The 24946-nt window shown below is 45.8% G+C and overlaps 1 protein-coding gene across 3 annotated transcripts in view; it reads right to left on the reverse strand.

Moving 5' to 3' along the window:
* Positions 1–24695, reverse strand: part of aig1 (androgen-induced 1 (H. sapiens)) — a 265682-nt gene extending 240987 nt beyond the window's left edge. For all 3 annotated transcript variants that reach the window (XM_063055447.1, XM_063055448.1, XM_063055446.1), the window contains exon 1: positions 24542–24695. In XM_063055447.1, the coding sequence (XP_062911517.1) occupies positions 24542–24682 (141 nt within the window). In that variant the 5' untranslated portion in view covers positions 24683–24695. The remainder of the gene's footprint in view (positions 1–24541) is intronic.
* Between the last annotated feature and the right edge of the window lie 251 nt (positions 24696–24946).

Raw genomic sequence — 24946 nt, forward strand, 5'->3', positions numbered from 1 at the left:
CAATTTCCTCTCTCACTCTCAATGAGAATGTAATCACAGATGAGCTGACCCCAACGATCATCACCAACCCAAAGGACTTTATCAACTCCGGGGTTAAATACTGTTGCATTAAGTTCAAATTTAATGTCATTCAACTGTGTTACCGTATACCACCAAACAAAACAACATTCTTCCAAAACAAGGTGCACAATGCAGCACATATAACTCACACACACAACATATAAATTAATATCACCACAAAAAAGTTAACAGATAATAAGGAGCATTTATAATGTAATTTCAAAAGTAAACAGTAAAACTCTACGTGTGATGAAACTGGAGTGGTAGCAGAGAGTTTGGTAGCCTTACGGCCTGGGAGAAGAAACTGTTTCCTGTCCTAACACCACCCTAATGCTAAGGCACCTCCTGCCTGATGGTAGGGGGTTCAAAGAGATTGTTGGGTGGATGGGAAAGATCATTCACAATGCTAAAGGTATTATGTATGCAGTGCTCTTGATAAATATCTTGGATAGGTTGAAGAGAGACTCCGATGATCCTCTCAGTTGTCCTAGCATAGCTTATAGGGACTTGTGGACAGAAGCCTTACAGTTCCTGTACCAGACGGTGATATAGCCGGTCAGATCACGCTCAATGGTGCTCATGTAAAAGTTGGTTAGGATGGGGACTTTGTCCTAAGGATATGGTACCCCCTGCCTCATTTAGGTTAACAGCAACATAACTAGAATTGCAGTGAGATCCAGATTCCTCAATTTTTTTGATAACTTTCCACATGAGTACAAACTAAAAGCGTCGGTGTCTTAAGTAAATGAAAAAGGGAGTAAAAAGATAGAGTGGTGGAGGGATATGCTAAAGATTTCACTAAATTTTGAATGGTAGAGTCATTGAGTTACAGTCTTGAAGCCAGGCCCTTCGGCCCAATTCATCCATGCTAACCAAGTTGTCTAACTAAGTGAGTTCTACTTGCCTGCATGCCTGTATCCCTCTATTCCAGAGTTTCCAACTTTTTTATGCCATGGACCCCTACCATTGGGAACCCCTGCTCTAAACTTTTTCATATACCTAAACAGATCTCTTTTAACCATTGTAATTCTACTCACCTCTACCATTTCCATATACTCACCATCCTCTGTGTAGAAAAAGCTGCCCCTCAGGTCCCTTTTAAATCTCTGCACTTTAAACCTATGCACTCCCCCACTCTGGGAAACAAACTACTGAGGCATTTCCATAAGACCATAAGACAAAGGAGCAGAAGTAGGCCATTCGGCCCATCGCGTCTGCTCCGCCATTTTATCATGAGCTGATCCATTTTATCCTATTTAGTCCCACTGCCCCACCTTCTCACCATAACCTTTGATGCCCTGGCTACTCAGATACCTATCAATCTCTGCCTTAAATACTCCCAGTGACTTGGCCTCCACTGCTGCCCGTGGCAACAAATTATTCCATAGATTCACCACCCTCTGACTAAAAAAATTTTTTCGCATTTCTGTTCTGAAAGGGCACTCTTCAATCCTGAAGTCATGCCCTCTCGTACTAGACTCCCCCATCATGGGAAACAACTTTGCCACATCCACTCTGTCCATGCCTTTTAACATTCGAAATGTTTCTATGAGGTCTCCCCTCATTCTTCTAAACTCCAAGGAATACAGTCCAAGAGCAGACAAACGTTCCTCATGTGTCAACTCTCTCATTCCCGGAATCATTCTAGTGAATCTTCTCTGTACCCTCTCCAACGTCAGCACATCCTTTCTTAAATAAGGAGACCAAAACTGCCCACAGTACTCCAAGTGAGGTTTCACCAGCGCCTTATAGAGCCTCAACATCACATCCCTGCTCCTATACTCTATTCCTCTAGAAATGAATGCTAACATTGCATTCGCCTTCTTCACTACCGACTCAACCTGGAGGTTAAGTTTAAGGGAATCCTGTACGAGGACTCCCAAGTCCCGTTGCATCTCAGAACTTTGAATTCTTTCCCTATTTAAATAAGTCTGCCCATTTATTTTTTCTGCCAAAGTGCATAACCATACACTTTCCAACATGGTACTTCATTTGCCAGTTCATCTTATCTATGCTCATGATTTTATAAGACCAAAAGATACAGGAGCAGAATTAGACCATTTGGCCCATCAAGTCTGCTCCACCATCTCATCATGGCTGATCCATTTCCCTCTCAGCCCCAGTCTGCTGCCTTCCTCCCATATCCCTTCATGCTCCGACCAATCACGAATCTATCAACCTCTGCCTTAAATATACCCAAATGACTTGCCTGTGTCATTAAATTCCACAGATTTACTGCCCTCCGGCTAAAGAAATTCCTTCTCATCTCCATTCTAAAAAGACATCCCCCTATTCTGAGGCTGTGCCCTTTGGTCTTAGAATCCCCTACTACAGGAAAGCCTCTATTTGTTCTTGAATGTGGCTAAACCAGTTCTACCCTCACACAACACACATCAAAGTTGCTGGTGAACGCAGCAGGCCAGGCAGCATCTCTAGGAAGAGGTACAGTCGACGTTTCAGACGGAGACCCTTCGTCAGAACTAACTGAAGAAAGAGCTAGTGAGAGATTTGAAAGGGGGAGGGGGAGATCCAAAATGATCGGAGAAGACAGGAGGGGGAGGGATGGAGCCAAGAGCTGGACAGGTGATAGGCAAAAGGAATACGAGAGGATCATGGGACAGGAGGCCCAGGGAGAAGGAAAAGGGGGAGGGGGGGAAAAGCACAGAGGATGGGCAAGGGGTATAGTCAGAGGGACAGAGGGAGAAAAAGGAGAGTGAGAGAAAGAATGTGTGTATATAAATAACGGATGGGATACAAGGGGGAGGTGGGGCATTAGCGGAAGTTAAAGAAATCAATGTTCATGCCAGCAGGTTGGAGGCTACCCAGACGGAATATAAGGTGTTGTTCCTCTAACCTCAGTGTGGCTTCATCTTTACAGTAGAGGAGGCCATGGATAGACATGTCAGAATGGGAATGGGATATGGAATTAAAATGTGTGGCCACCGGGAGATCCTGCTTTCTCTGGCGGACAGAGCGTAGGTGTTCAGCAAAATGATCTCCCAGTCTGCGTCGGGTCTCGCCAATATATAAAAGGCCACATCGGGATCACCGCATGCAGTCTATCACCCCAGCCGACTCACAGGTGAAGTGTCGCCTCACCTGGAAGGACTGTCTGGGGCCCTGAATAGTGGTAAGGGAGGAAGTGTAAGGGCATATGTCGCACTTGTTCTGCTTACAAGAATAAGTGCCAGGGGGAAGATCAGTGGAGAGGGATGGGGGGGACGAATGGACAAGGGAGTCGTGTAGGGAGCGATCCTTGCAGAAAGCAGCGGGGGTGGAGGGAAAGATGTGCTAAGTGGTGGGATCCCGATGGAGGTGGCGGAAGTTACGGAGAATAATATGTTGGACCCGGAGGCTGGTGGGGTGGTAGGTGAGGACCAGGGGAACCCCATTCCTAGTGGGGTGGCGGGATGATGGATTGAGAGCAGATGTGTGTGAAATGGGGGAGATGCGTTTGAGAGCAGAGTTGATGGTGGAGGAAGGGAAGCCCCTTTCTTTAAAAAAGGAGGACATCTCCCTCGTCCTGGAATAAAAAGCCTCATCCTGAGAGCAGATGCGGCGGAGACGGAGGAATTACGAGAAGGGGATGGCATTTTTGCAAGAGGCAGGGTCAGAAGAGGAATAGTCCAGATAGCTGTGAGAGTCAGTAGGCTTATAGTAGACACCAGTAAGTAAGCTGTCTCCAGAGATAGAGACAGAAAGATCTAGAAAGGGGAGGGAGGTGTCGGAAATGGAACAGTAAACTTGAGGGCAGGGTGAAAGTTGGAGGCAAAGATAATAAAGTCAACGAGCTCAGCATGCGTGCAGGAAGCAGCACCAATGCAGTCGTCGATGTAGCGAAGGAAAAGTCAGGGACAGATACCAGAATAGGTACAGAACATAGATCATTCCACAAAGCCAACAAAAAGGCAGGCATAGCTTGGACCCATGCGGGTGCCCATAGCTACACCTTTAGTTTGGAGGAAGTGGAAGGAGCCAAAGGAGAAATTATTAACAGTAAGGACTAATTCCGCTAGACGGAGCAGAATGGTGGTAGTGGGGAACTGATTAGGTCTAGAATCTAAAAAGAAGCAGAGAGCTTTGAGACCTTCCTGATGGGGGATGGAAGTATATAGGGACTGGACATCCATGGTGAAAATAAAGTGGTGGGGGCCGGGGAACTTAAAATCATCGAAAAGTTTAAGAGCGTGAGAAGTGTCACGAACATAGGTAGGAAGGAATTGAACAGGGGGATAAAACTATGTCGAAGTATGCAGAAATGAGTTCGGTGGGGCAGGAGCAAGCCGAGACAATAGGTCTGCCAGGACAGGCAGGTTTGTGGATCTTGGGTAGGAGGTAGAAATGGGAAGTGCGAGGTGTGGGAACTATAAGGTTGGTAGCAGTGGATGGGAGATCCCCTGAGCGGATAAAGTCGGTGATGGTGTGGGAGACAATGACCTGGTGCTCCTTAGTGGGGTCACGATCCAGGGGTAAATAAGAGGAGGTATCCGCGAGTTGTCGCTGTGCCTCTGCAAAGTAGAGGTCAGTACGCCAGACTACAACAGCACCCTCCTTATCGGCGGGTTTAATAGTAAGGTTAGGATTAGTGCGGAGGGAGTGGAGAGCAGAGCGTTCGGAAGGAGTGAGCCTTCCATATATTGGCGAGACCCAACGCAGACTGGGAGATCATTTTGCTGAACACCTACGCTCTGTCTGCGAGAGAAAGCAGGATCTCCCAGTGGCCACACATTTTAATTCCACATCCCATTCCCATTCTTACATGTCTATCCACGGCCTCCTCTACTGTAAAGATGAAGCCACACTTATGTTGGAGGAACAACACCTTATATTCCGTCTGGGTAGCCTCCAACCTGCTGGCATGAACATCAACTTCTCTAACTTCGGCTAATGCCCCACCTCCCCCTCGTACCCCATCCGTTATTTATATACACACATTCTTTCTCTCTCTCTCCTTTTTCTCTCTCTGTCCCTCTGACTATACCTCTTGCCCATTCTCTGGTTTCCCCCCCTCCCCCTTGTCTTTCTCCCCGGACCTCCTGTCCCATGATCCTCTCATATCCCTTTTGCCAATCACCTGTCCAGCTCTTGGCTCCATCCCTCCCCCTCCTGTCTTCTCCTATCATTTTGGATCTCCCCCTCCCCCTCCCACTTTTAAATCTGTTACTAGCTCTTTCTTCAGTTAGTCCTGACGAAGGGTCTCGGCCTGAAACGTCGACTGTACCTCTTCCTAGAGATGCTGCCTGGCCTGCTGCGTTCACCAGCAACTTTGATGTGTGTTGCTTGAATTTCCAGCATCTGCAGAATTCCTCGTGTCTACCCTCACACTTCTACTGACAAAAATATAATCCCCTAAAACCTCATCACAAATTCTCTTCTCTCCCTCTTTTACCTCTTCTCACCTGCCTATCACCTTCCGTTTGGTCTACTCTCCCTTCCCTTTCTCCTCTAGTCCATTCTACTCTCCTATCAGATTCCGTCTTCTCCAGCCCTTTACTTTTCCTATCCACTTGGCTTCATCTTCCAGCTATCCCACTTCTCTCCCACTCCCCCCCCACCTTTTTATTCTGGCATCTTCCCCCTTCCTTTCCAGTCCTGAAGAAGGGTCTTGGCCTGAAATGTTGACTGTTTATTCCCCTCCATAGATACTGCCTGACCTCCTGAGTTCCTCTAGCATTTTGTGTGTGTTGTGTATGATAGGTGAGACTAGGTGAGGGGGAAGGTGGGTGGGTGGGGGAGGGGATGAAGTAAACAGCTGGAAGGTGATGGTTGAACAATGTAAAGGGCAGCAGAAGAAAGAACCTGATTGGAGAGAAGAATGGAGCATGGGAGAAAGGGACAGAGTTAGGGGACCAGAGGAAGGTGAGAAGAGAAGGCGTAAACAAAAAAAGAGCCCAAGTGAGGAACGGAAAAAGAGAGAAGGGGAAGGTGGGAAAATTTACTGGGAGTTGGAGAAGTTGATGTTCATGCCATCAGGTTGGAAGCTACCCAGATGGAATATGAGGTGTTACTTCTCCACCCTGAGGGTAGCCTCATCATTGCAGTAGAGAAGGCCATAGACCGACATGTCAGAATGGGAATGGGAAATGGAATTAAAATAAGTTGGCCAGTGGAAAATCCTGCCTGTTGTGGGCGGACCGAAGGATAGGGTAATAGCAACATAATTAGAATTGCCCTCAGATGCAGATTCCTGAAACTTTTTGATAAATTTCCACAAGAGCACACCCCTCTGCCTCCTATACTCTAGGGGAAAATAAACTTCCAATTTATCCGGCCTCTCCTTACAACTCAAACCGTCCAATCTCAACAACACCCTCGTAAATCTTTTTTTTAAAATCCTTCATAGTTAACATAGGACTCCAGAGACAGATCATTTGTGTTCAGTCCAACAGAAATAAACTGGAAAACCAAAAGAGATTGTTTAATGTTGCTGTTGAACGTAGGAGTATGAATGAAATCTGACACTATTGAAATACCTGGGTAAAATTTGCAAATTGTGTTAACAGTGGCAGACAAAACTCAACAAGAAAGTGAAAGGTGCTGGCAGAAAAATGGTGTGACCAGGTTGGAAACCGAAAGCAATGTGGGAGTGGTTGCTGATTCTGAGTTCCATCACCGCGAAAAAGAGCAACTCAAATGCTGACTTGCATCATGCCAATGCAACAACATAATCTAAGGCTGTCACATTGAAACCACTTCTGACGTGTATGGTGCTGCACCTTGTGGGCTTTCAGAAAGGCATAGAAACGTCATTAAGTATTGAGTACTGTAGTGCTGATACAAGCCCTTTGGCCCATCAAAACCACGCCAGTGTGGTCTTCTGCCGAGTCCCATCTTCCTTCTCTTGGACCATATTCCTCCATACCCCTCCCATCCATCTACCTATCCAAACTCCTCTTAAATGTTACCAATGAACCACTCATTCCACCACTCATTTGCACCACTGTCAGAATGAAGAAATTCCTTTCAGATTCTCCTTGGAAGTTTCATCTTTCACTCTAAACCCGTTACCTCACTGAACCTGAGGGGAAAATGCCAGCTTGTGCTTACCCTCTCTATACCCCTCATAATTTTGTACACATCTACCAAATCTCCCCTTGTTCTCCTATGCTCCAGTGAATAAAATCTTAACCCATTCAATCTTTCCCTTTAACTCTAATCCTTAATTTCTAACAGGACCCAACATCTATAAGATAAAGAAAAGCTCCTGAATCAGTTAGACACTGTTGTCTCAGAGTACCTGATCCAAGCATGATGGAACTCAATATTTTCTGCTGTCCTCAAGTCCATTCAGAACATAGAATATTAAAAAATAATATTGAACATATACATAGAACATTCAATAGCACTGGAAGAGGCTCTTTGGACTTCAGGGTCTGTGCCAAACATGAAAGAATTGATTTGGAACTAGAACTGGTTTATTATTGTCACATTACACTGAGATACAGTGAAAAGCTTGTCTTACATACTGTTCATACAGATCAGATCATTACACAGTGCATTGACTCTGGGTGTCAGGGATGGAGATACGTCTCTACCAGAGGTGGTGTAAGGCACTCCTCCCCTCTGCTCACCTGTAGGTCACCCTCGGGCAAGGTGTAGCACCTGCTTAGCCCCCCCACCCAATCAGTGTCATGTGAAGCATGGGAGCAATGGTGGATGGTCATATGAGTAGCTGGTGCATTTCACAAATATGCGACCACTGATGCCAGGCCGACAATCTCTGAAGAGCATTGATAATGACTGGGGTCACCCATCTTGTACAGACACTGCCCATAAAAAGGCAATGGCAGCCACTTCTGTTGAAAAATTTGCCAAGAACGATCATGGTCATGGAAAGACCATGATCGCCCACATCAGAAGACACAGCCCATAACGAACGAATAGACCACACTTTAAGTATTGTCTTCAATCTGGCTGCCTAATTATAGAAAAGAATTAGAAGCTTTAGAGAGGGTGCAGTGGAGATTTACCAGGATGCTACCAGGATTAGAGAGCATGTGTTATGAGGAAATGCTGATTGAGCTAGGGCTTTTCTCTTCAGAGCGAAGGAGGATGAGTGGCAATTTGACAGAGGTGTTAATGAGAGGGATGGATAGAGTGGACAGCCAGCACTTTTCTCCCCAGTGTAACAATGGCCTACACCAGAGGACATCCATTTAAGGTGAGTGGAGGAACGTTTAGAAGAGATGTGAGAGGTACGTTTTTTTTTGCACAGACATCAGTGGGTGCCTGGAATGCACTGCCAGGGGTGGTGTTAGAGACTGATGTAATAGGGACAGAGGCACACGAATATAAGGAAAATGGAGGGATATGGGCTGTGTGGGAGAGAGATTTAGATTGATCGTGGAGTAGGTTTATATTAGTCGGCACAACATTGTGGGCCGAAGGGCCTGTACTGTTCTTTGTTTTGTCCTCAGTTTGAAAACAGGATATGGAGTTAAAGGCAGGGTTCTCAGCAGTGCAGAGGAGCAGAGGGATCCTGGGTTCCTCAGAGTAGCCACCCAAGTTGGTAAGGTGGTTAAGAATGCATATGATGTGTTGGTCCTCATTATTTGGAGGGTTGAGTTCTATGAGCCACGAGGTAATATTGCAGATCTATTAAATTATTGTGCTCAGTTCTGGACTGTAAGACCATAAGATATACGAGCACGAGTAGGCCATTCGGCCCATCGAGTCTGCTCCACCATTCGATCATGGCTGATCCAATTCTTCCAGTCATCCCAACTCCCCTTTCTTCTCCCCATACCCTTTGATACCCTGGCTAATCAAGAACCTATCTATCTTTGCGTTAAATACACTCAGTGACTTGGCCTCCACAGCCACTCGTGGCAACAAATTCCACAGATTTACCACCCTCTGACTAAAGTAATTTCTCCACATCACTGTTCTAAATGGACATCCTTCAATCCTGAAGTCATACCCTCTTGTCCCAGGCTCCCCTACCATGGGAAATAACTTTGCCATATCTAATCTGTTCAGGCCTTTTAACATCCGGAATGTTTTTATGAGATTTCCCCCCTCATTCTCCTGAACTCTGAGGAATACATCCCAAGAGCTGCCAGACGTTCCTCAGACAGTAACCCTTTCATTCCTGGAATCATTCTCATGAATCTTCTCTGAACCCTCTCCAATGTCAGAATATCCTTTCTAAAATAAGGAGCCCAAAACTGCACACAATACTCCAAGTGTGGTCTCACGAGTGCCTTATAGAGCCACAACTTCACATCCCTGCTCTTATATTCTATACCTCTAGAAATGAATGCCATCATTGCATTCACCTTCTTCACCACTGACTCAACCCGGAGGTTAACCTTTAGGGTATCTTGCACAAAGACTCCCAAGTCCCTTTGCACCTCTGTGTTTTGAATTCTCTCTCCATCTATATAATAGTCTGCCCATTTATTTCTTCCACCAAAGTGCATGACCATACACTTTCCAACATTGTATTTCATTTGACACTTCTTTGCCCAATCCCCTAAACTATCTAAGTCTCTCTGCAGGCTCTGTGTTTCCTCAACACTACCTACTCCTCCACCTATCTTTGTATCATCGGTAAATTTAGCCACAAATCCATTAATCCCATAGTCCAAATCATTGATATATATCATAAAAAGCAGCAGTCTCAACACCGAATCCTGTGGAACTCTACTGGAAACCGGCAGCCAGCCAGAATAGGATCTCTTTATTCCCAGTCTCTGCTTTCTGCCGATCAACAATGCTCCACCCATGTTAGTAACTTCCCTGTAATTCCGTGGGCTCTTATCTTGCTAAGCAGCTTCCTGTGCGGCACCTTGTCAAAGGCCTTCTGAAAATCCAAGCACACCACATCCACTGCATCTCCTTTGTCTATCCTGCTTGGTAATTTTCTCAAAAAAATTGCAGACGGTTAGTCAGGCAGGATTTTCCTTTCAGGAAATCATGCTGGCTTTGGCCTATCTTGTCATGTGCCTCCAGGTAATCTCATCTGTAATCTGTAATCTCATCCCTAACCATCGATTCCAACAACTTCCCAACCTCTGATGTCAGGCTAACAGGTCTATAGTTTCCTTTCTGCTGCCTCCCGCCCTTCTTAAATAACGGAATGGCATTTGCAATTTTCCAGTCATCTGGTACAATGCCAGAATCTATCAATTCTTGAAAGATCATCGTTAATGCCTCCGCAATCTTCCCAGCTACTTACTTCCTGGTCACCTCATTATAGGAAGGATGTGGAAGCTTTAGAAAAGGTGCAGAGGAGATTGAGCAGAATGCGGTCTGGATTTGAGAGCACATCTTATGATGAGAGATTGTGTAAATTAGGGCTTTTCACTTTGGAGCGAAGGAAGATCAAAGGTGACTTGATAGAGGCATATAAAATGACAACAGGCATACATAGAATAGATAGCCACATACTTTTTCCTCAGGTAGAAATGGCCAATGCAAGGGGCCATAATTTTAAGGTGATTGGAGGAAAGTATAGGGGGGATGTCAGAGTTAAGTTCTTTACACAGGGAGTGCTGGGTGAGTGCAGTGCCCTGACGTGGGGTGGTGTAAGAAGCAGATACATTAGGGGCATTTAAGAAACTCTTAGATGGGCACATGGATGACAGAAAAAAGAAAGATTTTGAAAGAGGGAAGTGTTGGATTGATCTTAGAGGAGGTTAAAAGCTTGGCACAGCATTGTGGACTGAAGGGCCTCTACTGTGCTGTAATGTTCTGTGTTCTGTGATCGATAACTTGCCGGGATTCTTTTAAATTCATCTGACTTTGAAACAAAGCTGTACTCAATCTAGTGTCATGTCAGTGTCTCCTCCAGAGGGCCCTACACTACATTGATTCAGAGTTCTGAGCCCCAGATTCCCACGGCACCTTAAAGCTCAATCACAGCGGAACTCCTTGCTGCAGTCAGGACCGAAAGCTTTGATGAATGGACTGTGTTTAGCTCAGGAGCTTTTGCTGCCTGCGGCTCGTAGTTCAGTGCCAATTCTGTGTAGAGCTGCTCTGGAGATAAGATGCAATGGGCTAATCCTGTCAAAATTCAAGATTCAAATTTATTTCGCATATGTACATCGAAACATAGAGTGAAAAGCTTCATTTGTGTTAACAACCAATGTACCCAACAGTGTGCTTGGGAGCAGGCTGAAAATTGTCACTGCGCATTCCAACACCAACGTAGCGGGGTTCAAGTTTTAAATTTATTTAGCATTTGTACATCGACACATACGGCAAAATGCGTCATTTGCATTAACAACCAACACAACCAAGGGTGTACAAGGGGGAAGCCCACAAGTGTTACTGCACATTCCAGTGTCAACATAGCATACCCATAATGCTCGGCAGAACAACACAGAGCACAACAAGCAATAAAGCAATAACAGCAAAACAAGCCCCATTCCTCCCACCCACGCACGCACTCACACAGCCCTCCAACACCAGGACAGGGTGCCTTCAACCTCCTGCTTCGAGCGGTCTCAGATTCAGACTCACAGACTCAGGTTCTGGCCAACAGGCCTCATTTTCCAGACTTCCATTTCAACCTTCAGGCCTCAATCGTCAGCACCAATGCCAGGAACCACTAATCACCCAACACTGGGCCTCAAACTCTGGAATCACCAGCAATGGGACCCCGATACTAGGCCCCGAATTCCCATCTCACCGACTGGTAACCAGCAGGGGTTGGGTGGGGGGGGGGGGGGGAGGTCACTGGACCTTGTTCCTCCTACCGAGTCAGACTACTTCTGCCAAAAACTCACTGACCCCGGAGGGGTGCCAACAGCCCCAGTCCTTACTGGTCTGTCTGCCTGATACCGACCACAAATATCCCACATTTGCATTGTTGGCTTTTCAATGCAGAGCAGAGGTTTAGACTTCAGCCTGACTTCTAATTCCCCCTACATTCCTGTCCCTACACCTTAACGTGGCCCCTAACTAGCCTTTCAGTCCCCAAAACCAGCCCTACGAACCTAACAAACAGCTAAAAGACAACTAAATCTGAGCCGCAGACTCAATGGAGACCGCATCTCGGCACCATCTTGGGAAAAAAAGGGCAACTTCTGCTCTCTGTCATCCCCCATTGCTTTTATTCCCATTATTGTAATTATTGTCCAGATGATTTATTTCTATTGCAAAGGTTGCAAATGGATCTGGGAGTCTTAATTCAGGATTCTCTCAAGATTAATTTGCAGGATAAGTTGGTGTAAAGACGACAAATGCAATGCGAGCATTCATTTTGTGAAGACAAGAACGTGAAAGCAAGCATAAGGTCACGTCTAACCAATCTTATTGAGTCTTTCGAGGAATTTACCAGGAAAGTGGATGAAGGCAAGACAGTGGATGTTGCCTGCATGGACTTTAGTAAGGCATCTGACAATGTTCTTCATAGGAGGCTGGTCTAGAAGGTTCTGTTGATCGACATTCAGAAAGAGGTAGTAAATTGGATTAAATGTTGGCTTTGTAGGACAAGCCAAGCGAGGTATTAGAGGGCTGCCTCTCTGACTGGAGGTCCGTGACTTGTGGAGTGCTGCAGGTATAGGTGCTGGATCCTTTGTTGTTTGTCATCTATATCGATGATCTGGATGATAATGTGATAAACTGGATTAGCAAATTTGCAGATGACATGAAGATTGAGTGTGTCGTGGCCAGCGAGGAAGGCCATTATGGCTTGCAGAGGGATCTGCATCAGCTGGAAAACTGGGCTGAAAAATGGCAGATAGAATTTAATGCAGACAAGTGCAAGGGTTTGCATTTCTGTAGGACCAACCATGGTAGGTCTTACACAGTGAATGATAGGGTACTGAGGAGTGTGGTAGCACAAAGGGTTGTGGGAATATGGGTCCATAATTTATTGAAATGGGTGTCACAGGTAGATAGGGCCGTAAAGAAAGCTTTTGACACATTGGCCTTCATAAATTAATGTATTGAGTACGGAAAATGGGATGTTATGTATAAGATGTTGGTGAGGCCTAATTTGGAGTATTGTGTGCAGTTTTGGTCATCCGCCTACAGGAAAAATGTAAACTAGGTTGAAAGAGTACAGAGAAAATTTACGAGGATACTGCCTGGTCTGATTAGGAAGATTGAATTGGTAAGGACAGTATTCTTTAACACATAGAAGATTGAGAAGAGATTTGATAGGGTATGCAAAATTGTTAGATTTTTTCCACTGAGGTTGAATGGGACTACAACCAGATATCATGGGTTATGGGTGAAAGGTGAGAAGTTTAAGGAGAACATGAGGGGAAACTTCTTCACTTGGAGTGACATGAGAGTGTGGAATGAGCTGTCAGTGCAAGTGGTGCATGCAAGCTCAATTTCAATATTTAAGAGAAGTTTGGATTGGTATATGGATGGTAGGGATATGGAGGGCTATGAGCCCTGAGCAGGTAGGTTAAATGGTTTCAGTATGGACTAGATGGGACAAAGGGCCTGTTTCTGCACAATACTTTTCCATGACTCTGTGACTCTGTACTGCTGAGGCCTAACAAGGTGATGGTCAGAACGCATTTGGAATACAGTGACCAATTTGAGATGCGTATCTAAGGAAGCAGGTGCTGGCCCTGGAGAGTGTCCAGAGGAAGTTCACGAGACTAACGCCAGGAATGAAAGGCTTAACATATGAGGAGTATCTGGTGTCTCTAGATTTGTACTCAATGGAGCTCAGAAAGAGGGAGGGTGATCTCATTGAAACTTACTGGACACTGACAGGCCTGGATAGAGTGATCAAGGAGAAGTTGTTTCCATTAGCAGGGCAGTCTCTGTGGGTGCACAGGCTCAAAATAAGGGGAAGAGCTGAGGAGGAGCTTTGTCATCCAGAGGGTGGTGAACCTGTGGAATTCATTGCCACAGAGGGCTGTAGAAACTAAGCTATCAGGTGTGTTTGAGGCAGAGATGGATAGGTTCTTAATTGCTAAAGAGGTTCAGGGTTAGGAATGGCGAACCAAACTTGATGGGCCAAATTACCTAATTCTGGTTCTGCTCAACTGTTTATTTCCCTCCATAGATGCTATCTGATTTGCTGAGTTTCTCCAGAAATTTGTGCATCTTGCTGAAGATTTCCAGCATCTGCTCCCATGCTGTGCTCTACCGACATTGATTATAAACCTTCCAATTACTGGAGCTACCTTGACCATACCCCTTCCATTCCTGTCTCCTATAAAAAAAAAATGCCATGTTCTTTTCTCACTTCCTACATCTCTGCTGCATCCTTTCCCAGGCTGAGGTCTTCCTTTCCAGAACCATAGAGATGCCCTCTTTCTTCAGAGAACGGGGTTTCCCTCCATCCACCATTGATGCTGCCCTCATCCGCATTTCCTCCATTTCCCAGATATTCATGCTCACCCCATCTTTCCACTGCCTTAACAATGTTAGAACTCCTCTTCTCCTCACCCACCACCCCCTGAGCCTCCACATCCAACACATCACTCCACGTAAATTCTGCCGTCTTCAATGGGACCCTACCACCGACCAATTTTTTTCAAAGTTCGAAGTAGATTTGTTATCAAAATACATATAAGTCACCATATACAGCCCTAAGATTAATTTTCTTATGTTCATACTCAATAAATCCAATAGGCATAATGGAATCAATGAAAGACCACACCAACAGGGCAGACAACCAGTATGCAAAAGACAACAAACTGTGCAAATACAAATAGAAAGAAAAAAATAACTCCGGCTTCACTCCATGTGCAAAAAGCATTTCCCATTGGCCAAGCATTTTAATTCCAGTACCTATTCCCATTCCAACATGCTTGTTCATGGCCTCCTCTCCTGACACAATGAAGCCTCTCTCAGACTGGAGGAGCAACACCTCATATGCCGTATAAATTGTAGACAACCTGATGGAATGAAAATCGAATTCTCCAACACCCAGTGATATTCCCGTTCCCCTTTCCCTTTTCTTCAAATCCCCACTATGGCCCTACTCTTTACCTCTTCTCACCTGCCCATCACATCCCCTGGGATCCCCCGCCTCCTTCCCATTGTCCCATAGTCCACTCTCTCTTCTATCGTATTCCTTTTTCTCCAGCCCTTTACCTTTCACCTCCTAGCTTCATACTTCATTCCTCCTCTCCCCACCCACCTGGCTTCACCTATCACCTTCTAGCTTATACTCCTTCAACTCCCTCCACTTTCTTATACTGGCATTCTTTGCCTTCCTTTCCAGTCCAGATGAAAGTTCTCAGCCCAAAACATCAACTGTTTATTCCTCTCCATGCATGCAGCCTGACTTGCTGAATTTTTCCAGTATGTTCTGTCAGTTTATTGGCAGAATCATGCCCCCGTCTCATATTAACCATTTCCACCCTAGGAGAAAGTCTTTGGTGATCTACTCAATCTATGGCTCTTAGATCTCTCATCTTCCTCCTTCCCCCCAAAGAGAAAGGCCCTAGCTCACTCAACTTCTCCTCTTAAAACAGGATCTCTTTTGCACCCACTCTGAAGCTTTCACATCCTTCCTATAATGAGGTGACCAGAGCTGAACATAATATTCCAAGTGTGCTCTAACCAGGGTTTTATAGAGTTGCAACATTACATCGAAACATAGAAACATAGAAAACCTACAGCACAATACAGCCCCTTTGGCCCACAAAGTTGTGCTGAACATGTCCCTGCCTTAGAAATTGCTAGGCTTACCTATAGCCCTCTATCTTCCTAAGCTCCATGTACCTATCCAAAGGTCTCTTAAAAGACCCTCTCGTATCCGCCTCCACCACTGTTGCCAGCAGCCCATTCCACACATTCACCACTCTCTGAGTAAAAAACTTACCCCTGACATCTCCTCTGTACCTACTCCCCAGCACCTTAAACCTGTGTCCTCTTGCAGCAGCCATTTCAGCCTGGGAAAAAGCCTCTGACTATCCACATGATCAATGCCTCTCATCATCTTGTACACCTCTATCAGGTCACCTCTCATCCTCCATTACTCCAAGGAGAAAAGGCCGAGTTCACTCAAACAACAGGAATTCTGCAGATGCTGGAAATTCAAGCAACATACATCAAAGTTGCTGGTGAACGCAGCAGGCCAGGCAGCATCTATAGGAAGAGGCGCAGTCGACGTTTCAGGCCGAGACCCTTCGTCAGGACTAACTGAAGGAAGAGTGAGTAAGGGATTTGAAAGCTGGAGGGGGAGGGGGAGATGCAAAATGATAGGAGAAGACAGGAGGGGGAGGGATGGAGCCGAGAGCTGGACAGGTGATAGGCAGAAGGGGATACGAGAGGATCATGGGACAGGAGGTCCGGGAAGAAAGACGGGGGGGGGGGAGTGACCCAGAGGATGGGCAAGAGGTATATTCAGAGGGACAGAGGGAGAAAAAGGAGAGTGAGAGAAAGAATGTGTGCATAAAAAAGAGTAACAGATGGGGTACGAGGGGGAGGTGGGGCCTAGCGGAAGTTAGAGAAGTCAATGTTCATGCCATCAGGTTGGAGGCTACCCAGACGGAATATAAGGTGTTGTTCCTCCAACCTGAGTGTGGCTTCATCTTTACAGTAGAGGAGGCCGTGGATAGACATGTCAGAATGGGAATGGGATGTGGAATTAAAATGTGTGGCCACTGGGAGATCCTGCTTTCTCTGGCGGACAGAGCATAGATGTTCAGCAAAGCGGTCTCCCAGTCTGCGTCGGGTCTCACCAATATATAAAAGGCCACATCGGGAGCACCGGACGCAGTATATCACCCCAGTCGACTCACAGGTGAAGTGATGCCTCACCTGGAAGGACTGTTTGGGGCCCTGAATGGTGGTAAGGGAGGAAGTGTAAGGGCATGTGTAGCACTTGTTCCGCTTACACGGATAAATGCCAGGAGGGAGATCAGTGGGGAGGGATGGGGGGGACGAATGGACAAGGGAGTTGTGTAGGGAGCGATCCCTGCGGAATGCAGAGAGAGGTGGGGAGGGAAAGATATGCTTAGTGGTGGGATCCCGTTGGAGGTGGCGGAAGTTACGGAGAATAATATGTTGGACCCGGAGGCTGGTGGGGTGGTAGGTGAGGACCAGGGGAACCCTATTCCTAGTGGGGTGGTGGGAGGATGGAGTGAGAGCAGATGTACGTGAAATGGGGGAGATGTGTTTAAGAGCAGAGTTGATAGTGGAGGAAGGGAAGCCCCTTTCTTTAAAAAATGAAGACATCTCCCTCGTCCTAGAATGAAAAGCCTCATCCTGAGAGCAGATGCGGCGGAGACGGAGGAATTGCGAGAAGGGGATGGCGTTTTTGCAAGAGACAGGGTGAGAAGAGGAATAGTCCAGATAGCTGTGAGAGTCAGTAGGCTTATAGTAGACATCAGTGGATAAACTGTCTCCAGAGACAGAGACAGAAAGATCTAGAAAGGGGAGGGAGGTGTCGGAAATGGACCAGGTAAACTTGAGGGCAGGGTGAAAGTTGGAGGCAAAGTTAATAAAGTCAACGAGTTCTGCATGTGTGCAGGAAGCAGCGCCAATGCAGTCGTCGATGTAGCGAAGGAAAAGTGGGGGACAGATACCAGAATAGGCACGGAACATAGATTGTTCCACAAACCCAACAAAAAGGCAGGCATAGCTAGGACCCATACGGGTGCCCATAGCTACACCTTTAGTTTGGAGGAAATGGGAGGAGCAAAAGGAGAAATTATTAAGAGTAAGGACTAATTTTGCTAGACGGAGCAGAGTGGTGGTAGAGGGGAACTGATTAGGTCTGGAATCCAAAAAGAAGCGTAGAGCTTTGAGACCTTCCTGATGGGGGATGGAAGTATATAGGGACTGGACATCCATGGTGAAAATAAAGCGGTGGGGGCCAGGGAACTTAAAATCATCGAAAAGTTTAAGAGCGTGAGAAGTATCACGAACATAGGTCGGAAGGGATTGAACAAGGGGTGATAAAACAGTGTCGAGGTATGCAGAAACGAGTTCGGTGGGGCAGGAGCAAGCTGAGACAATAGGTCGGCCAGGACAGGCAGGTTTGTGGATCTTGGGTAGGAGGTAGAAACGGGAAGTGCGGGGTGTGGGAACTATAAGGTTGGTAGCAGTGGATGGGAGATCCCCTGAGCGGATAAAGTCGGTGATGGTGTGGGAGACAATGGCCTGGTGCTCCTTAGTGGGGTCACGATCGAGGGGTAAATAAGAGGAGGTATCCGCGAATTGTCGCTGCGCCTCGGCAAGGTAGAGGTCAGTATGCCAGACTACAACAGCACCCCCCTTATCAGCGGGTTTAATAATAAGGTTAGGATTAGTGCGGAGGGAGTGGAGAGCAGAGCGTTCCGAAGGAGTGAGGTTGGAATGGGGACAAGGTGCGGTGAAGTCGAGACGGTTGATGTCCCGTCGGCAGTTGGCAATAAAGAGATCCAGAGCAGGCAGAAGACCAGAGCGGGGTGTCCATGAAGAAGAGGAGGGTTGAAGACGGGAGAAGGGGTCATCGGTGGGGGTGGAAGAGTCCTTGCCGAAGAAGTAGGCTCGGAGATGGAGACGGCGGAAGAAAAGTTCCGCATCATGGCGAACACGGAACTCGCTGAGGTGTGGGCGAAGGGGGACAAACGTGAGGCCCTTACTGAGTTCACTCAACCTGCTTTCATAAGGCATGCTCCCCAATCCAGGTAACATCCTTGTTAATCTCCTCTATGGCTTCCACATTCTTCCTATAGTGAGGTGACCAGAACTGAGCACAGTACTCCAAGTGGGGTCTGACCAGGGTCCTATATAGCTGCAACATTACCTCTCGACTCCTAAATTTAATTCCACGATTCATGAAGGCCAATACACCGTACACCTTCTTAACCACAGAGTCAACCCGCACAGCTGCTTTGAGCATCCTATAGACTCGGACCCCAAGATGCCTCTGATCCTCCACACTGCCAAGAGTCTTGCCATTAATACTGTATTCTGCCATCATATTTGGCCTACCAAAATGAACCACTTCACACTTATCTGGGTTGAACTCCATCTGCCACTTCTCAGCCCAGTTTTGCATCCTATTAATGTCCGGCTGTAACCTCTGACAGCCCTCCACACTATCCACAACACCTCTAACCTTTGTGTCATCAGCAGACTTACTAACCCATCCCTCCACTTCCTCATCCAGGTCATTTATAAAAATGACGAAGAGAAGGGGTCCCAGAACAGATCCCTGAGGCACACCACTGGTCACTGACCTCCATGCAGAATATGACCCGTCTACAACCACTCTTTGCTTTCTGTGGGCAAGCCTGTTCTGGATCCACAAAGCAATGTCCCCTTGGATCCTGTGCTTCCTTACTTTCTCAATAAGCCTTGCATGGGGTACCTTATCAAATGCCTTGTGGCTCTTGAGCTCACTCCCCCAAAGAATGAAGGCCAACATGCCATATGCCTTCTTTACAGACTTATCAACATACATGGCAACTCTGAGGGATCTATGGATATGGACCCCAAGATCCCTCCGTTCATCTGAGCGGTTAGGTGCCACTGCACAGGATTAAAGTAAGTGGCAGAAAGTTGTGAACGCAGTCAGCTCCATCATGGGTACTCGCCTCCCCAGCATCCAGGCTATTTTCAAGGAGCAATGCCTCAAGAAGGTGGCATCCATCATTAAGGGCCCCCATCAACCAGGACATGCTCTCTTCTCATTGCTACCATCAAGGAGGAGGTACAGGAGCCTGAAGACACACACTCAGTGATTCAGGAATAGCTTCTTCCACTCTGCCATCAGATTTCTGAATGGACATTGAACTCATGAACACTACCTCACTACTTTTTTTCTCTTTTAGTACTATTTATTTAGTTTAACTTACTAATATATATATTTATACTTACTGTAATTTAAACTTCTTATTCTTATGTATTGCATTGCCACTGCAAAACAACAAATTTCACAGCATATGCCAGTGATATTAAACCTAATTCTAATTCTGATTCAAAGTATCCTGCCATTAACCCAGAGACCACAGATACTGGAATCTGGAGCAAAAAAAAACTGCTGGAAAAACTCAATGGGTCAGGCAGCATCTGTGGAGGTGAAAGAGATTGTTGACATTTTGGCTAGTTCAACCTTGCATCAGGACTCTTGTTCTGATCAGGGATTATCCTGGTACTGCTACACAACATTGGTGCGCTATAGGGGTGTGTACTTAGCCTACTGCTCTACTCTCTATATACACATGACTGTGTGGCTAGGCAGAGCTCAAATACCATCTATAAATTTGCTGATGATACAACCATTGTTGGTAGAATCTCAGATGGAAACAAGAAGGCGTATAGGAGCGAAATATGCCAACTAGTGGAGTGGTGTTGCAGCAACAACCTGGCACACAATGTCAGTAAGACGGAAGAGCTGATTGTGGACTTCAGGAAGGGTAAAACAAAGGAGCACATACCAATCATCATAGAGGGATCCAAAGTGAGCAGTTTCAAATTCCTGGGTGTCAAGATCTCTGAGGACCCAACCTGGTCCCAACATATCGATGCAGTTATAAAGAAGGCAAGATGGTGACTATAGGAATTTGAAGAGATTTAGTATGTCAACAAATACACTCAAAAACTTCTATGGATGTATCGTGGAGAGCATTCTGACAGGCTGCATCACTGTCTATTATGGAGGAGCTACTGCGCAGGACTGAAAGAAGCTGCAGAGGGTTATAAATTTAGTCGGCTCCATCTTGGGTACTAGCCTACAAAGTACCCAGGACATCTTCAAGGAGCGGTGACTCAGAAAGGCAGCGTCCATTATTAAGGACCTCCAGCATCCAGGGTATGCCCTTTTCTCACTGTTAGCATCAGGTAGGAGATACAGAAGCCTGAAGGCACACACTCAGCAATTCAGGAACAGCTTCTTCCCCTCTGCCATCCGATTCCTAAATGGACGTTGAACCCTTGGACACTACCTCACTTTGTTAATATATATTCTGTTTTTTGCACAATTTTTAATCTATTCAATATACGTATACTGTAATTGATTTACTGATTTAATTACTTTTTTCCCCCCTTCTTCTTCTATATTATGTATTGCATTGAACTGCTGCTGCTTAGTCAACAAATTTCATGACACATGCTGGTGATAATAAACCTGATTCTGATTCTGATTTGCAGTCCCTCAAACACTTCACTTATGAAACATCACTAACATTGGCACAGTGATTCGGGGCAGACTGGTTTGGTGGCCTGCCGTCAACGATCTACACAGCACTAACTTAACACAACATAAACATTTCTAACTGTTTCAAGGACTCCGTGGTTTGAGATGTTGTATATTTTCGTTTGTTTTTTTGCTGGGTTTTTTTGTGCATTGGGTGTTAGATTTTTTTCTTGAATAGGTTCCATGCTGGACTTTGTTTCATGGCTGCTAGTGGGAAGACAAACCTCAGGGTTGTATACTTCATACATACTTTATTAATTACTGTACCTTGACTTTTTGAATTATTGACATTGTCAAAGTATTGACTGTGAATGAAGATATTATCATCTCCCATTTGTATGTTTTGAAAAAGTATATTTTTTGGGAAGAAAACATCTTATTCTGATCTTGGTATTGGTGTGTTATTGGATAAGACAGACTCTTGGCTTCACAATCTTCCTCGTTATGACCGTGCATCTTACTGTTTACTGGCACTGTACTTTCTCTGTTACTGTTATACTTTATTCTGCAGTGCTATTGTTTTACTTTGTTCTACCTCAATGCACTGTGTAATGATCTGATCTATATGCAAGACAAGCTTTTCACTGCACCTCTGTACACGTGACAATAATAAACTGATGCCAATGCCAATTCCAAGTTGTCACATATACCAAGAGGCATCGGAAAGCTTTAATTTGCGAGCCATCCAGGCAGACTTCCTGCTCCTAATAAAGTGGCCACTGAGAGCGTGTACTCTGAATTTTGAAGGGCAATGTGCCTAAAGTTCTCTTTGTGATCCTTGGTGATATTCATGCTCAGTGTCATTTGGTGAATCCAGCAGCCAGTAGAGAGGAAATGGGATTAATGGGATTGCTGAGTGAGCCAGCATTGACTCAATAGACTGAACAGACTCCTTCGGTGTCCTATGTACAATAGAATCATACACTCATGGCCACTTTATTAGCTACCACATGTACTTAATTAAGTAGCCACCGAGTGTATGTTCATGGACTTCTGCTACTTGAGCCTGTCTACTTCAAAGTTCGACATGTTGTGCATTCAGAGGTGCTTTCCTGCACACCACTGTTGTAACATGTGGTTGTTTGAGTTACCGTCACCTTCACCTTCCTGTCAGTTGGAACCAGTCTGGCCATTCTCATAAGACCATAAGATATAGAAGCAGAATTAGACCATTTGGCTCATTGAGTCTGCTCAGCCATTTCATCATGGCTGATACAATTTTTTCTCAGCCCCAATCTTCTGCCTTGTCCCATATCCTTTCATGTCCTGACCCCGTATCAATTCTCCTCTGACCTCTCATTAGCAAGGCTTTTTCACCCAAAGAACTGGTAGCCACTGGATATTCTTTTAGTTTTTCAGACCATTCTCTGTAAAGCATAGACCCCTACCATTAACCAAAGGGTCCATGGACACCAGGTTGGAACCCTACTGTAAACTCCAGATGTTGTTGTGTGCGAAAATGTCAGATTAGCAGATTCTAAGTTACTCAAACCACCCCATCTGAAACCAACAATCATTCCATGCTCACATTTCTTCCCCATTCTGATGTTTGGTCTGAGCAACAACTGAACCTCTTGATCATGTCTGCATGCGTTCCATGCATAAAGTTGCTGTCACATGACTGGCTGGTTAGACATTCCCATTAGCGGCAGGTGTACAAGTGAGCCTAATGAAGTAACCACTGGGTGTAGCAACATCAGGGTGGTAAATAGGAAACAAAATGCGGGGCCTGATGGAGGGTCTCGGCCCAAAATGTCGTTGTTCATTTCCTTGCATAGATGCTCCCTGACCTGCTGCGTTCCTCCAACACTTTTTGTGTGTTGCTCAATTCTTTGTCCAGCATCTGCAAAAACTCTTGTGTCTTTAAGAATGCAGAATTTTGCATTGCCATTACAGAGTACAGAGCAGGTAAAGATATAAAGTAGAGTGAGAGAACAAGAATTCATCTTTTACATAGGAGAGGTCTGCTCGAGTCTATGACACCCCTTAACAAAGCCCCATGGTCCTGAGGTACAATGATACCATTCCTGTTCTTGTTTATAGCAATACTAATATCCATAAGGGCCCCTGGGCTGTATGGGTTGTCTAGGGAGGGGTAGTACCTCTGATAAAGGGGCTTGTCATGATTATCCCAGGGCAGCTGTTTCACCTTTAGTCCCCACTGGACACTCAGCTCTCACTTGTGACTCCGAGAAACTGTTTGCCTGAGACAGCGACCACACCCCAGTCCACCACTTCGACAGGCGGGCTAGACCAGTTGAGGGTAGCCGGCAGCCTCATACCCCAGTGAGATAAGGACATGCCCGTCCCAGCATGTAACTCAGCTCCGGTGGACTGGGTGGATGAGATCTACAATGAGATCAAACGGGCAAGAAGGCAGCACTGCAACGCTCATTGAAGAGCGAAGGGTATGACAAGGCACAGAGGACGTCATGGTCATCCACTGCAACCAAGGAAGAGCCCAGTTCAGGACATTTGTTCGTACTACTGGACCTGGACTTCCGAGGTCATAAGAGTGGACCTGCCTCAGTGCAACGGCTTTTCTACTCTAAAAATTCTCCTGCACAGGTTTCCTGTCATGGTTGGGTATGCTGGACAGCCACCATAGGCTCCTGCAGACATTGAGGACATCTCCAAAAGGCAATGTCTCAAAAAGGTGGCATTCATCATTAAGGAACCCCATGAATCAGGACATGCCCTCTTTTCATTGCTACCATCAGAGAGGACATACAGGAATCTGAAGACCTACACTCAACATTTTAGGAACAGTTTCTTCCCCTCTGCCATCAGATTTCTGAATGGTCCATGTACCCATAAACATTACCACACTATCTTTGCTCTTTTTTTGCACTAATTATTTGGTTTCTTAAATATATATTTCTTATTATAATTCATATTATATTTTATGTATTGCCCTTTACTGCTGCCACCAAACAACAAATTTCATAACATATCTCGGTGATATAAATCTGATTCTAATTCTCATTCTGACTATAAAGTATTTGAATTTTTAAAAAACGATAAAAATGACTTTTGATCACTTTCTGGTTGCTTCCCCGCCCTTATATATCCCTCCAAACCTGTCCCTTGATGGTCTGAGGGGAGACAGGAACTCAAATGGTTAAATCAGAACAGCCACAGTACATTATATGCAGTGCAAATGATCGTAATTCCTAAAAACAGACACACACAGGATCTGGAATAAAATTAAAACAATCTCCGTTGCTTTTTTTGTGTGAATAATGATCTGTTAAGAGAGTTGGAGAGGGGGAGGGACGCCCACAGATAAATAGCATCCATTGAGAAGGGCATTGTCAGTATGTATGTGCGTGTTTTGGGGGGGGGGGAGTGGATTGAGAAAGAACAAAATGATCATCAATGCAACACTACAGGATTGACCATGATGGCGGTGTTCCCGGGACTCACCAGGTTAATGAACGTGAGGAACTTCCAGCTGCCTCCGTAGGTCTGGTGGGCCGGGATATCGAGAGCTCTGTAGCTGCACAGGGTTGAGAGATAGGAGAGCAGAATGGCGACCCGCAGCACCTGAGACGGGATGAGAGCCATGTTGCCGCCACCACCGCCGCTGCTGATGCTGTTCCCCCTCCCCTAGCAACCAGCCACAGCAACCGAGCCCGTCGCCATGGAGACAGCCGGCCTGTGCCTAGGCTGCTGGCAGTTGTAGTGTTGCACAGGCTTGGACAGCAATGAGAGCAATTTTAAACCGTCAGAGTCAGTCTCCGCATGTAATATTACAGGCTGGGGGAACTACCCTGCTGTTGTTCTGCCTGCGTACACAAAGGAATTGCAGGATAATTATTAATGCCTGTA

This window comes from Mobula hypostoma, chromosome 8 (assembly GCF_963921235.1).
Source record: "Mobula hypostoma chromosome 8, sMobHyp1.1, whole genome shotgun sequence".
In the NCBI taxonomy this organism is placed as follows: domain Eukaryota; kingdom Metazoa; phylum Chordata; class Chondrichthyes; order Myliobatiformes; family Myliobatidae; genus Mobula; species Mobula hypostoma.